The sequence below is a fragment of the Colius striatus genome, chromosome 1, assembly GCF_028858725.1.
Source record: "Colius striatus isolate bColStr4 chromosome 1, bColStr4.1.hap1, whole genome shotgun sequence".
Lineage (NCBI taxonomy): Eukaryota > Metazoa > Chordata > Aves > Coliiformes > Coliidae > Colius > Colius striatus.
In genome coordinates this window covers 152917249-152932426 of record NC_084759.1, presented here as the reverse complement: position 1 = coordinate 152932426, position 15178 = coordinate 152917249, and the positions used below count along the sequence as shown (strand labels likewise).

At 55.4% G+C, this 15178-nt stretch overlaps 2 protein-coding genes across 2 annotated transcripts; both read left to right on the top strand.

Annotated features, from left to right (window-relative positions):
- The first annotated feature begins 8478 nt into the window (after positions 1 to 8478).
- Positions 8479 to 9483, top strand: LOC104562593 (endosome associated trafficking regulator 1). Its single transcript, XM_010208728.2, has one exon. It carries the CDS (start codon positions 8479 to 8481, stop codon positions 9481 to 9483), a length of 1005 nt encoding a protein of 334 aa, XP_010207030.2.
- Positions 9484 to 12062: 2579 nt separating this feature from the next.
- Positions 12063 to 14782, top strand: KCNJ4 (potassium inwardly rectifying channel subfamily J member 4). The gene is made up of 2 exons (XM_010208727.2): positions 12063 to 12100; positions 13453 to 14782. Exons 1-2 carry the CDS (start codon positions 12063 to 12065, stop codon positions 14780 to 14782), a joined length of 1368 nt encoding a protein of 455 aa, XP_010207029.2.
- The last annotated feature ends 396 nt before the right edge of the window (positions 14783 to 15178 follow it).

Here is a 15178-nt window from a genome sequence, read left to right as displayed (position 1 = left end):
TGGGCTAAAGTAGCGGAAAAGCTGTTGGATCCTACCACAGAGTTACTGACTTCTCAGCTACAGACTGCATAGCAATCAGCGAGGGGGAGAGGCAGCCAGGGAAAGGGAGCGGAGCGCAAAGGGAGGGAGAGTGGAAGGGAGAGGGGGGATTTGGGGAGCGGAGCGGGGGGCCGGTGAGGGGCAAGGCAGGGAATAATTCCAGGGAAGGAGGGAGCCGGGCAGGAAGGGGGAGACCTGAACCCATCGCCGAGCCACGAAGGCACATCAGCGCTCCGTGGGATGGACGCTCCCGGGAGCAAAAAATTGTGAGGAGAGGCAGAGGCAGGAGGAGAGCACTGGCGTGGGCAGGGCAGAGTTAGGAGAGAAGCAGGTCGTGGCAGAGAAGTAGCTCCTTGGAAGGGGGTTGGAAAAAAAAAATATAAGCCAGAAGCGAGTGAGGGCTGCAGAGAGACTTCCCTGATTCCTCCAGTCCGGCTGAGACGTTTCATGGTGAGATGGAGAAGCCGTCCGCTTTCCCCTTCCTCTGATGTTGGCTCGGCACGGCTGGAGCAGGCGGCAGGACCCGGGTAAGAGGCGGTGCCGGGGCGCGCTGCTCCCCTCGCAGGCATCACACCGGGAAGCCGTTCTGGCTTTGGGTCTGGTTTGGTTTGGTGGGGTTTTTTTTTTTTTTCCCCTTAGGAAAATTATGTATTGTTTCATGTGCGCTCGCTCTGAGGAGCAGCTATAAATATAACTTAGGGAGCGAGCGTGCCAGCGAATAATAAAGTTGCCCGTGTGCACGGTGTGTCCACACACAGCTACTGGGGCGGCTGTGGGCCGAGGGGCAGGGGTGGGCACCTGCCTGTAAACCTCCCCAGCTTCCCTCCCCACCCCTCGCCACGCTGACTTTGGTAGCTCCTTCATTTTTTTTGGCTCCCTATGTTACCTTAGTGTTTTCTTGCCCAGGGCTGGGTCTCACGCATCTTTCATTTATCCTGCTCCACAAGAGTGACGGTCTCAGACAGTTTCCAGAGAAGAACAGGGCTGGAGACCTGTTCTTCAAACACTTGGGCACAGCCAGGGCTGAAGTGGTCATGTTGGCTCTCCCGCTGTCCACAGAGGTTTTCGGGTTCCAGACCTGCCTACTTCTCCTTTGCTTTCCATTCCCAGCGTAGCTGATGCTGCCACTGGTAGTCTAACATCCTCTTGATGGGCACCGTGCAAAGGGCCTTCTGGATATTGGGCTTAGGTGAAGGAGCTCAAGAGGAAGCCATGAGCAAAACACCAGAGGAACTCTGCTTTGGCTCACTGTAGGCAAGGCCGGCATCCCTGCCAGGGCAGGAACAGGCAGATAGGTTTGCACGATATAGGCGGGTCATCCCTGGTGCCACTTCAGCCCCTGATGCCCTCTCTCCCGGGCAAATCACCTGCAGACAACCAAATCCCTCTGCCAAGAGCCTGGAGTCTCCTGTCCCCACAGCCCAGCACCAGATCCACCCATGGCAAAGTGAACGGTGGCTCCAGGGCCTCTTCCCTCTGGGAGATGGGCTGCAAAGGGCTGATGGTGACGGGGACGTGTGGCGGGATGTGACACGGCCCCAGGACTACCCTTGACTCTTGCTCTTTGCCCTCCTTGGCTTTTTGAGAGGAGGTATCTGTGGAAGGTGTGGAGAGGGGCCTGGGGCTTAGGAGGAGACAGGAAAGTGCGTGGGGACGTACTCCCTCTCCATTCACCATTGGAAGTGGCGCCTACAGATGCCTGAGTCACCATGGCTCGTGGTCACCCTTGTTTGTAGCCGCTGACTATAAGTACAGGAGTAAAACGTGCCTTAGGAGGGAAACGTGAGCCTGGTGGGAACAGGGAGTGGTGGGGAAAAGCAGGGATGGTGAGGATGTCCAGCTGGAAAGGGCTGATCCAGACGGAATCGGGCTCCCTCTCCTCCACCTTTTTCTTCTCCCATCTCCCCCCCTCCTTGAGTGTGAAGTGCAATGTGCGGTCCTTGCCCCTCGTGCCCCCTCACCATGGTTTGCACGGAAAGCTGGGAAGTGAGAAGGTGGAGCTACCTGGCAGGATGGGATCCTTACTGGCCCCTCCGGCCACCCCATCGGGCTGGGAGCAGCTGCAATCCTGGGCAGGTGTTGCTGGCGGGAGGGTGCCAGCAAAGGGGAGAGGACACGGTGCTGGACACCTGCGCCTGCCGTGTGCTGACATCAGTGCAGACGCAGAGCGGAGCGCTTAATGGCCATCTGCCCTCAGCTAGTCCCCATTGTCCTGCCTCATTATTGTGCCGGCTTGGCTTCAGCCGGCAGCGCAGCCAGGGATCAATAGGTGGATGCTCGTGCCCCAGCGATCGATGCCCACCCTCCCGCTGACGCTCGCCTGTCTGGGGATGGCGAGGAGGGAGCGAAGCTGCCTGCGCTTCCCTCGCGGTGCCATGGAACCCCGCCAGGCTAAAGTTGTGTTCCTTGATGATGCTGCTCTTGTGACCCTCACCAGAGCAGAGGAGCTTCACGTGGAACCCCTGGAGGGACCCGTACTGGTTTTCCTCCACAAACTAGGTGGCTTTAATGGAGATGATTGGTCTTGAAGCACCTCCTCAGGAGAGATGCTGATCCTCCAGCATTGAGGGGCTTGGGATAGGGAGAGGTTCTCAGACCTCTCAGGCTCATTCTCCAGCAGTGAAGGGGATGATGTGGCCTGGGCAGAGGAGGGATGGGAGCTGGATACAGTGCGACCCTGTCTCGACCGCCGCAGAGCTCCGTGCACCTCTGTGCCTGTCCTCAGGGGAGCCTGCTGGCAGGCTGCCGGATTGGAGGGATGGTTTTGGCATTCCCTCACTGGTGTGTCTGGGGAGGAGATGCCACTCGGGACTGGCACCAGCCACGCTGGCATGGCAGCGCCACTGCCACTCTCACCGCAGATGAGGGAGTGGAGGATGGGGACGAGGTACTGTCCGGCCCGGCACAGCCCCACGCTGCCGGCCCCTGCGCCAGCCCCTGCCACCATGGTGGCGGGCCTGTCCCTCGCAATCTGGACGGCTGTTTTATTTCTATGGCAACATTTCTCCTGAAACACTTCAGAGGAAGCCTGGTGCTGTGTGAAAATGAGGGAGGCAGCGTCCCCCACTCTGTCCCCTGCGAAAGGCTCTGAGAAAAGACCTTTTCTACCTCCCTTCTCACCTCCTTCCCTCCCTCCCTTCCTGGTGAGCAGTGCCAGCTCTGGTGCAATGGCTCCTGGCATCGTCCTTGTCTACCTCTCCGCTGCCTGTTCTCCTTTCCCCTGCCTTCACCTTTGCTCACCACTTGCTGACTCCCTTTCTGTGCCCAGACATGGCATTTGCCATTAGTTATCTTGGGTACTCTTGCAGACGAAAAGAGAGTTACAAAAGAGGATATCAGAAGTGATGTAGCTATAGAGGAGGGAACCCTATAGCCCCATGGCAGCTGAGATTGGCTTGGCCAGCAGCAGGGTGAGCGTGGGGGCTGAAGGGCACCAGAGATCGCAGTAGCTGGAGAGACAGGCACTTCATCCCTCCAAAAAGCTCGATGGCATTACAAAGAGGCGGTGCCTGCCACGGGACTAGACCCAGCTGCCCCAGAACTCCTCTCTTCTCCTGTCGCCGCTGTTCCTACCACCAAGGCAGTGCTTTGTGTCAGGGTGGAGGTGACCAGGCAGAAGCTGCAGGCAGCACCGAGTGCCAGCGCACAAGAGGCAGGTGAGCAGGCGAGGCGGCAGCAAGAGCCTGTACGGCGGCTCAGAGGAGCAGGGCTTCCACAGCACTCTGGGGTGATGGTGGCAGGGAGATGGCAGACACAGCAGCCTTGTGTCTTGCTCCCCCTTTTCTCCCTGCGGCCGAGCTCCTCTGCTCTGGCAGCCCTTGTCACGTCGTGGTGGGGAGGGGAACGGAATTGGGGGGGCAGAGGAAGGAGCAGGGAGATAGCTCCCTGCACCGTGGGTGTAGGGCATCGCTTGGACTTGATCATGTTTCAGGTGCATTTGTTTAGGCAGGCTGAGCAAGCTGCAGCAATAGAAGTCAGCAGACTTGAAATAGTCAATCGTCTCTCCGCAGGAGTGCAGTTTTGCAGCTTTCCCGGGATGCTCCCTCAGCTGTTTCTGGTGCCTGGCAGGCATGACTGAAAGGGGAGAAGCTGGGTCTCCCTCAGGAGGCTGGTGGCTCCGCTGGGCTACTTCTTACAGTAGCAACAAAGGTCTTGGGGGATTATGGCTTTTCTTTTTCCCCTATGGCTGATGGGTTAGTGCTGAGCAGCCAGGCCAGGCTGAGGACTCGGCCTTCATGCAGCAGCAGCTGCAGCCTGGGGCAGGCTTTGCCCTGAGTATTGCTTCTTATAATCATTCATAAGCCGTTTGCAGGAGCCTGTCTTGCTGGGTGCTTTGCAGAGGCACTAGTAGGCTATCTCTGCCCTGTCAGGAGTGCAACTGCAATGGGCAGGCAGACAATGTGGGCCACCTTTTTCCCCTTTTTCTTGCTCACCAGTAACTATCTGTATCCCTCACCAGCCAAAAAGGGCACTGAGAGGCCCTTTTTGCAGCCCTCCTGGCCAGGCCTGCATGATGCTGGGACGTGGCTGGGGATGGCCTTTTGGCAGGATGTTCAGTGAAGGGAGCTTCTGGGTTGGGGGGATTATGAGAGATGCCATTTTTGCTGGTGCAGCGGTGCTGGGAAGGTGGAGTATGTGATCTGAGTGTGCTTGCAGCCACCGGGGACTTGGGGACCTTGGAGACACCCCAGTACCTTTGGTTTTCAGCTCTTGTGGGTTTTGCACCATCCCTTTGGGGCCTAGTCCATGGTTGTGGCAAGGCAGCCACTGGGGTCACTCCCACATAGGTCACTCCACATAGGTCACTCCCAGTACTTCCTCGGGAGCAGGTGGGACACTGACTGTGGTCTGTGCCTTGGTTGCCCCAAATGCCCAGCTCGTTTTTGACCAAGAGCACAACCTATGGAGGGCCAGGAGTCTTCTGAGCCTTTAATTTTCCTTGTGATGCCAGCCACAAATCATAACACCCACCTCTCTTGATATCTCACCTATCTCTTGATAAGAAAAAGCAGGGACTTCTCCTCAGCGGCATCCTCTCCTTATGCTCTTGCTCAGTCCTGCCCCCAGGACCTGCCTCTTGTCCCCCAGCCCTGTTTCAGCCATAGGAGAGTGGCTGTGTGCCAGTGCTATCCCCACCAGCCCTGACGAGGAGTACTCCCCTGTCTCTGCTGGGATCCTGAGGGGCAGGCGGCCGCTTTGCAACAGCACTGCCCAGAGGGCTTAGCCGGATCAGGGATCGCCGAGGCGGTGTGGGAGCAGGAGGAGGTGATGCTGTCACCTTTCTGTGCCTCTTCCCGACTTTGTCATCCCGGGGACCTTTGTGTGAATCCCATTTTTATCTGTTCCCCCCCCCCCCCCCCAATCTCTTTCTCTCCTTCTCTCTCGCTTTCTTCTCTCCCCCTCCCGTCGGTATGTGGGCTGATCACTGCTCAAACTTTTAATTCAGATGGTAATTGGAATAATAATACGGGCAGAATCCTTCTGGCTCCGTTGCTGCAGCTGGCTTCAGGGAGCTATGAATAGCTCTGAGTCACACACTGAGATGGTTTAACTTCAAATCATTTTGTTTTGTTTTCATATTACCCATCCCCAGGCTCTAGAGCTTCACGGGGAGGGGGAAAAAAAATCCCCCCTTCTCACTCCACCCCGAAATATAAATTGGGCAGAGGCACGTTCATAAAATCCTCTCGTGGAGAGAGAAAGTGGTCAGTGCATCGTGCCTCGCGGGGCAGATGGGGACTGTTGGCACTTACGCGTTCTATTTATAATTATTGAACGAAAAGGCAGAAGTGTGTATATAAAAATGGTATGGAGTTGATTACAGCTTCCTCCCCTCACCTTCCATATGTCACTTGCCTTTTTAATCTGGTAAAACTCTCCCGCACAGTGGCTTGTGCCTTGGCGTGTGTTCGTACGGCACCGGGCACCCAGCCCCGCCGGCACGGAGGAGCCAGAGTTTGGCCATTGACTCTTGTGGCTAGCCAGCCCCATGGCACCGAGCTGCCCTACGAGCTCCGGCGTGAACCCCGGGGGATATTTGTAAGGAAGAGGAGAATAGGTGGAGTTACAAAGAGGATGGAGAGGACAAAGCGAGTGCCTGGGTCTGCGGGGCTTTGCGAGGAGCCAAAGGGTTCCCCTACTCTCTGCTGGCGGGTGTTTCCACCCCGACTTCCCGAGAGGCAAGAAGATGTCTGCCGGGCTGTCGCTGGGCCCGAGCTGGCAGGACGGGTCTGTGCACGCTGATCTCAAAACCAGCCGGTGCTCCACAGCCGGTGAGGCGAATAAAGGCACGAAGCGCAGCGCAGGCAGCGGCTGCGGTATTGACCACAGACAGGAGGGAAAGCATTTGCCAGACGACTCCAGATGAAGCAAAGAATAAGAGTGTAAAAATACCCTGGGATTTTTCCATCGCCGTCGCTCACGGTGTACGTCCCAGAGCACCAGATACGGTTGTTATAAAAAGAGAAGTGGGGGAGTGCTTCAGCGTGGACTTTTCTGTTCTGTTTCATGAGACTCTTCCGTCGCAAATTTTAAGGAAGGATTGACAGTATTTGATCTGCTCTGGCAGGGGGCTGGAGAGAGCCTGGGACAGTGTACTAGAGACGGAGTGATGGAGGCATTGCATCAGCACCACGCGCCCTGATGTTATGAGCTCGCAGGTCCTTCCAAAAGTGGCGGCAGCAGCCCTGCTCCGTGCATCTGCTGGGGGTCAGAGCAGTGCCCGGGTGGCAGCGTGGGCTGCTGCAATGGCTTGTGCTACTGCTGGAGTGCAGTGTCACCCGGTGGCTGCTGCACGGCGGTGGTGGCCCCAGCACCGCTCAATCTAGGGCACAGGAAAGGGAGAGCGGCCGGGAAAGAGGGAAGGGCAGCCCAGACTGTGGGGCTGGAGGCAACTCTTGCCCCCTGGAGACCCACCTGTGTGACAGTTTCAGTGCTGCAAGACAGCAGCTGCAATGCCCACGCTGCAGCGAGTTCCCAAAGTGCTGGGGAGCTTCCTCAGGCCATGAAATGTGTGGGTGTTCATGTGCACTGGGGCCAGGCAGTGGAGGGATGGATAGGCATCTATCTGGACTGCAGTCTCCTGCCTAGCATCTCCCTTGCTGCACCCACCCGTGTAGCTTCATCCCACTCCCCTGGAGTTGCTGATGACTGCCTCAGCTTCCCCCTCCTTGTGTGGGCCCCAGGAGGCAGAGCAAGGCTCCAGGAAAAGGAGCTCCAGGGCACACTCCAGGATTCGTATCTCTGTCCTCCACTTTCCTCAGTCCTTCCCCTGCCTTGTGCATGTGACAGCCAGCTGCTGCCTGATCAGGACGTGAATGTCATCCCCTTTTGCTGGAGGCATCCCTGAGACTTCCCCCTTTATCCTATTTGCATTTCAGCTTTCCAAGGAGCAGAAGGGCCATTTCACGGCTGTTTGAACTGAGTTTGCATAGGGTTCAGGCTCCTGGCATGGCCTTCTGGCCCTGCCGAGCTGGCAGGTAGGGATATCAACAGTGGTAGGGGTCACCAGCTGATGAGGAGGGACAGTGGCTACATCACCTCCCGGTGTGGCATCTCCAGGGGTCTAATGTGAGCAGCAGCCCAAGGCAATGGCAGTCCCCAGCCCAGGGCTTGTCGCCCGCCTGTCTGTGTTTCCCATGGCGGCACCACGCGCTGCGGGGGTGTGTTGGGGTGGAAGTGGTAAGTGCGTTTATTTTTGTTCGTCTCCTGGCTCGTGCCACTCCGAGTTTGTGGCGCCCGGTATTACTAACGCTTCCCTGAGCCAGCTGGCAGCAGGGGATGAATCAGATTGGCAGCACCACGGGCTGCAGACCCCTCTCTGGCCAGGGCAATGCCTCTCACTGAAGCACTGGTGATGTCTGCTGTCTCTGCCCAGGGTGAGCCCTGGCACCAAAACACCAGCAGCTTCACCTTGCTGCTGGAGATGTCTCGATAGCCTGTGGGGCAGGGTTGTCTCCTCTGTCCCATTCTGCTTGCCCAAGGTCCTTGCCCCTGCAGCTGATCCTTGTTGCCCCTGCGTGCTAGACGTCTCAGGGGGCTTCGTGAACTCCTTTCTCTGCTCACCAACAGCATCCTCGAGCTGCGGTCAACTCTGCAGACACGAGGATCCAGCTTCTCCTCCTGCCATCAGAAAAGCACTTTTGCAGTTGATTGGTTCCTCTCCCCGTTGGTTATGACTTCACTTCCTGCTGCCAACACGGTGATATCACAGACCTTGGTGATTCCAGTTCCTCTGACAACAGAGACACAGACAGAAGCATGCTTCGTCTCTGCTCAGTCCCAAACACCCTGGTGATCCACCTGCAGGGATTTCACTGACTGCCTTTTCCCCTACAAGCATCACTCAATCTGCAGAAGTTCTTACACTGCTTGTGGACCCAGGCTCCAGGACAGTAGTCTAGATCCTCCTGCTTGCTGCAACTCAAAGCATCCTGAAGAATGTCATGGGTGTTTGTCATCTCTGGGACAACAGAGACAGAATCTCTAGGCTTGGAAGAGGTTAACGGCCAAGATGGCAAACTGAACTACCCTTGGCATTCTGCATATCCTCCACCTCAGTGCAAGAGCCAAGACAGCTCGTGTGACAGTCAGGTAAAGGACTGGGAAAAACCCATCCCATTTTCCCTAAATCCCGGGCACTCTTACATGGGGAAACATGAAGGAGCGAAGAATATGATATATGCCAAAAGCTTGGCCAAGCACGCACCGGGGCTTGAGAAGGAAGCTTGGGAGTGTCAGGAACCATTTTACAAAGATGTGGAAATTCCTGACAGCTTGTTCAAAGAAGATACTTTGCAGTCCATCACGGGCAAGAGCTTGGGGTTGGATGCCTTTGCCTCATGGGCTAATGGCAATGACCCTTACCTGGGATACCCAGAGTACAGCAGGGGAGCGGAGCCCCCCCACGTGCTGCACAAGGAGGCCATCTGGGACAGGCAGTTACAGTCCTTGCAGATGGACTACAACACGCTCAAGGAAGAGAACGCAGTGCTCAAGGGGGTGGTGAAGAACATGCAGAGCTCCCTGGAGAGCCAGGCATGCACAGTACAGAAGCTGAAGGCCAGTCTGGTCAAAAAGGAAAGGGAAGCCCAAGAGATACAGTCATTCGTCCAGCAAACTCAGTGGAATTTCCAACTAATGACTCAGCGGGCTCTGGGAGCAGAAAGCAAGGTGGAGAAGCTGCAGCAGGAGATCTTTACTCTCCAGAGAGAGCTGGAGAGCAGGAAGGCGAAGAACAAAAACCAGAAAGTGGGCCAAATGATCAGCCTGGAGGCAATGAAGCGCAACATAGACTTCACAGTGCAGAAGCTCTACAAGATAGTAACGGGTGCAAACCAGTCCATCAAGCAGCTCTCCTCCGGGGTGGAGTCGCTGCTGTTTGCTGCTGAGGTCCTTAAATCTACCGGCATCATTTCCGAAGTGGAAACAGAAATAGAGCCATAAACTCAATTCTTGCGTGGGTCCTACAGATAAGTGTATGGACCGAGACCACGGGTCTCCCACCACAGTCTATATTAAAACCATTTGCTCTCACGCGCTCAGATGTGTGTGTGTGTTCGGATTCACTGCCTTTGCTCTTCATGGTAATGCATTGCTTGTGATTTAAGTCTGAACTGCAGGTAGTTTTAGCTGCTGCTGCCCTGTTCTGGTACTGCAGAGCCAGCAGTAAATGTCTCCTGGGCTTTGAGCTGCAATGCTCGACTGTGGTGGGCATGAGAGACTGTGCCTCAGATCCTGCTGACTTTTGAGCTCCTGTGTGGGAGCCAGGAGGAATCACAGCAGCACAGGATGCAGTGCTTTTCAAAAGCATATCCACCCCTTCCCATAGCTGTACCAGCCAGAAACAGAGGTGAGCAAAGCCGTTATATTTCATTTGCTTCCTCTGTCCTTTCTCGGTGACATGGGGAAGGTGAGGAGCAGAGCTCCAGATGCTGCTGCACCGTGGCTTCAGTGAGGAGAAGCTCCTTAGGTCTTCCTTCTTCTTCTTTTGGAGCTGGCCACTGCCTGGGAGAGAAATCCAAAGCCTTTAGAAATTGTGCACCTATTCCTATGGCTGGGGAAAGGGAGGTGGTCAGAAACCTTTAGGAAGCTGTGAAGTACGCACTAGTGTGAGATGTGGCAGTGACTTTCCTGCGGCATCAGTGTCAGTGAGGATGAGCTTGGCATATCCAGGCTGGCAGTGTTTGGAGAGGATGCCCTTCCTCTCCCGGAGCTGGAATAGAGGGCTATACCTAACCTGCCTGCCTTTGTCACCTCCTAAAGACCTGTGGGACCCTGAAGTCCAAGCACACCACATAATCAATGAGCATATGTCAGCTTTACTCTAGCAGGACCATCTGTGGGCATGAGGTGACCTTTATCACCTGGTCATCTGCCAACACTTCTGAGGAATTTGGGTTACCAACCCCAGTTTCTGCTGTAGGTTTACCCCGCTGCATAAAAAACCCCCATTCCTGTACCTGGCCAAACTGACCCTCCTCAAAGACTTAGATGCTGCAGGGCGGTGAGTGGTTGGGTGCTGGCAGAGTTCAGTGCCAAAGTGCTTTTTCCTGCTGGTAATTTTTGGGCAGCTGTTCACTTTTACCTCTATGTGATGAGCTGTCTTCTCTTGTTCCCACAATATCCTTGCTCTGAACAACAATGTCTGTGCTGCTACAGAGCTTAAACTGCTTCGGTAACCTTTGTCTGTGGAGGAGACACTGCTGGTTAATCTTTATTCCAGGTATAACAGCAGTGCCTGCACATCAGAGGTGACTTCTGGAGCTCATTCCTTACTGCTTCCCAGTCTTGTTCTCCTAACTGGTGAAAGCTGGTGGTCATACTTAGCCACGTGAAGCCCCATTCTGCAACACCGATGATGAGACAAGGATGATTCTCACCATCTTTTCCATGCCAGACAACATAACTTGCTGTTCCTCTCTCCTGCCCATGCACGACCACTTGCAAGCAGCTCTAAACTTTGGATTTGACTCAAAAGCCCTTGGATTTGTCCCAGATACGACAACCACCGGTTGCTCATCGCTGAGATGGGGAGGGAGTAAACTAGCTAGCTCTGTCTATGTCCTGTGCTCTGCACTGCCTGCTGTAATCCAAAGGTTACAGTAGAGGATTAGCATGGGTGTACAAAGCCCTTCCTAATCTGTGAGTCATTACCCCCTCACTGCATTTCGCTTCCCAGCAGCTCTGGGCAGGCGAGACAGGTCGGCTCTTGAGTCTTCGATTTCCCCATTCTTCAGTTTGGGGAGGATCGGGTCGGGGTGTAACATCTGCTGGACATCCTCCCCAGGGCTCTGCTGCTGAGCCACTCCTCGGATGCTGTACATAGGGCACGTTGCAAGGTCTGTTTGCTCTGGCTTCTTCTCTGCTACCCTTTAACCTTTCGTTTCTATTAATTCTCCTTGGCTCTACCCATTGCTTTTCTTCTCCTCTTTGAAGCACAGGGGATGTTCTGCACCCCGTGAAAAAGAAATCCTGTCTGGGTCAGGCTGGGCTGTTGGGGATCTCTGAATGCTGCTGTGCATATCTGTGCTTTGTTAGTCCTTGTGTGAAGTATTTAGCCTGGCTGAGCTCTTGTCCTAGTGTAAGCTATGATATTACCATAATGGCTCAGGACAAGGGCCCTGCAAGCTGCTCAGCCCTTCTGCCCTTGATCTGGAAAGCAGGGACCAGCCAAGCCTGCACCTTTCCTGGTGGTAGATGGGGGCTACGGGCCGTGTAACCTGGACTGCATCTGCCAACTCCTCACCTGCCCAAGCCAGGCTGCAGCACACTGCCCCATGGGCACCTCCAGCCCACTCCTGAGCAAAAGGCTGGGAGCCCTGTGCCTCCCCCACTCTGGGACTGGGACGGGTGCTGTCAGGGTAGGCTCTGACTGGGTTTTGCTTGGCCCTTCCCTGCAAGGTGTGTGCTCAGGAGCCATTGGAATGGCCGAGCGGGCTGTAGCTCACCAGAGGTGAAATCCGGAGCTGCCCGGTCCCATGTGAGTGCTGCTGCATGAGCTCCTGCGCCCTCCCTGACACCCCATGATACAGCGAGCCATGGGCAGCGTCCGAGTCAACAGGTGAGTAACCCTCCTCTCAAGGACTGCTGCTGCCCTGGGTGGCCTAGTTCTCCTTGTTTGGCCCCTTAGGCACTACCTTCAGTTTGCTTTTTGGTGTACTCTTCTCAAATGACCTGCCAGGGGCTTTCCTGCTCCTCTCTCGCTCCAATCCAAAACAAACTCTACAGTGGGGCGGTACTCGGAGGAGTACTGTGGAGAAACAGCAAAGCATTGCTTGGTACTGGACCAGAAGCGGCATTCCAGCAGTGCTGCAGAAGCCCCACGTCACTAGGAATCACAACTCCAGCCACCAGTGCTTCTCTCGCCACAAGGGACATGGTTCAGTGATGGGCTTGGCAGTGTGAGGTTAGTGGTTAGACTTGATGACCTTAAAGGTCTTTTACAACCAAAATGATTCCATTATTCTACTATTCTCTGATTCTATGAGATGAAGATGGGGGGGTCACAAAGCCCGTGCTGGAGGGCTGCAGATGACATGTCAGTGCTGTGGGGCGGGAGGAGACACTGCCAGTCTGAGGTGTCCTAGGAGGCTGTGATTCGGTGATCACGAGGGCAGAGCGGTCTTGGTGGGTCTGTGCCCTTGTTTGGTTTCCTCAGTGGCCAGACATCTTCTGCTGTCACGTTTTTATAAGAGGTATCTGCAACTGCCCTGGCAGCACGTGAGGCGCAGCAGCAGTGGCCACTTGTGAGGGAGGGGAGACCGAGGGGCAAATGTCTCCCAGAAAGTGTGTGTGAAGCTTCTGCCAGGGAAACTGCCAGAGCTTTGACTGTTGATCTCCAAATTACACCTTTGACTTTGGATGTGGGATGCTGGGAGCCACGCATGTTGCTGTGGCAACTGAATTGTCCTGAGTGCTGGAAGTGTATAAACATTGTCACCAATGCACCATGAAATCAGTGAGGAGAGCAGAGGAGAAAATAGAAACTCCCAGCTTTATATAATGTCAGGGCCAAAATGTGGCCAGACTGCTAGTGCTTGTTCCCAGGCTTCCTGGCTGTCCCAGGTGCTGCTGAGGTTTCAAAGTCTTGGATCCCTCATCACCATGAAGGCTGGAAAGTAGTGCCGAGCTACAAGCTTCTCCTGCTTTGCTGCCCTGTCAGGACTTTGCTAGATACAACCTCCTGGCAGGAAGGCTTGGCAGATTTTGCATCTGAGCTCCACCAATTTGGTCAGGGTAGAGCCACAGTGCGATAACCAGAGAGGCGTGCTGTTGTGATATTGTTAAATACACCACTGCACCATAACCCTGTGAGCCACTCACCTGTCTCCCGCCCTCGCTGTCTCAGCGGTTGCTGCAGTTCTTCACCTGGATTTCCACCTCTGCTGGAAACGCCTGTTTCTTCTCTTCCAGGTACAGCATCGTCTCCACTGAAGAGGATGGACACAAGGTCTCTTCCCTGGGCAGTATGAATGGGCACAGCCGGAACGGGAAGGGCCACGTCCCCCGGCGGAAGCACCGTAACCGTTTCGTGAAGAAGAACGGCCAGTGCAATGTCTACTTTGCCAACCTGAGCAACAAGTCTCAGCGCTACATGGCCGACATCTTCACCACCTGCGTGGACACACGCTGGAGGTACATGCTTATGATCTTCTCTGCTGCCTTCCTGGTCTCCTGGCTCTTCTTCGGCTTCCTCTTCTGGTGCATCGCTTTCTTCCACGGCGATCTCAATGCTCCAGCAGTGGGAGGTGGTCCCGCTCTCCTCAAGCCCTGTATCATGCACGTGAACAGCTTCCTAGGGGCTTTCCTCTTCTCAGTGGAGACACAAACAACCATTGGGTACGGCTTCCGCTGCGTGACTGAGGAGTGTCCGCTGGCTATCATGGCGGTCGTGGTCCAGTCCATCGTGGGCTGTGTTATTGACTCCTTCATGATTGGCACTATCATGGCCAAGATGGCAAGGCCCAAGAAGAGGGCCCAGACCCTCCTCTTCAGTCACCACGCGGTCATCTCCGTGCGGGATGGCAAACTGTGCCTCATGTGGCGGGTGGGCAATCTGAGGAGGAGCCACATCGTGGAGGCCCACGTCCGAGCCCAGCTCATCAAGCCCTACATGACAGAGGAAGGGGAATACCTCCCCCTGGACCAGAGGGACCTAAATGTGGGCTACGACGTGGGCCTGGACCGTATATTTTTGGTCTCGCCCATTATTATCGTCCATGAGATTGATGAGGAGAGCCCGCTGTATGGGATTGGCAAGGAGGAGCTGGAGACGGAGAACTTTGAGATTGTTGTTATCCTGGAGGGGATGGTGGAAGCCACAGCCATGACCACACAGGCACGAAGCTCTTACCTCGCTAGTGAAATCCTTTGGGGTCATCGTTTTGAACCAGTTGTCTTTGAGGAGAAGAACCACTACAAAGTGGATTATTCACGCTTCCACAAGACCTACGAGGTAGCCGGCACGCCTTGCTGCTCAGCCCGGGAGCTGCAAGAAAGCAAGATGACTATCCTGCCTTCTCCCCCACCTCCCAGTGCCTTCTGCTACGAGAATGAGCTGGCTCTTGTCAGTCAAGACGAAGATGAAGACGATGACGAGGTGGGTGTGGTGTTAGGGGGCAGCACCAAGGAGGAGGGAGGTGTCATCCAGATGATGGATTTTGGAAGCCACCTGGACCTGGAGCGGCTCCAGGCAACTCTGCCCCTAGATACAGTCTCATACCGCAGGGAATCAGCCATCTAACTCCTCCAGCCTCTCTGTTCCACACCCGTCACCCGCCGTCTCCTCCGTTCTGCACCCGTGCGTAGCTGGATAAGTCCCTCACTCACCACAAAAACGGTGACTGACCACCCATGACTGCCTCTCAGCCCCTGAGTACATTATAGCCTGTGGAGCTCGTGCCGGGACCCCTTTCCTGCCCAGAGACAGGAGAGGAGCACGCCTGCTTTTCTCATCTCTGGAGAGGTGACAGGAGTCCTTGCCCTCAAGGGACAGACTGGAACCTGCAGCAGATTTTCTGTCCCCTCTTGGTGCAGGTAGGCCCCATGACTGACAAGAGTCATGACAGTCACCCGGAGAGGAGCGACACCTAAGCACTGACCAAATGAGGATGGATGGGAGAGTTTAGGACTCCTGGAG

Excerpts from the sequence above, each read along its gene's own strand:
- KCNJ4 (XM_010208727.2), top strand. The coding sequence starts at position 12,063 with ATGATACAGCGAGCCATGGGCAGCGTCCGAGTCAACAG. Across the intron at positions 12,101-13,452 it reads GGCAGCGTCCGAGTCAACAG|GTACAGCATCGTCTCCACTG; the intron begins GTGAGTAACCCT and ends CTTCTCTTCCAG.
- LOC104562593 (XM_010208728.2), top strand. The coding sequence starts at position 8,479 with ATGTCATGGGTGTTTGTCATCTCTGGGACAACAGAGACAGAATCTCTA.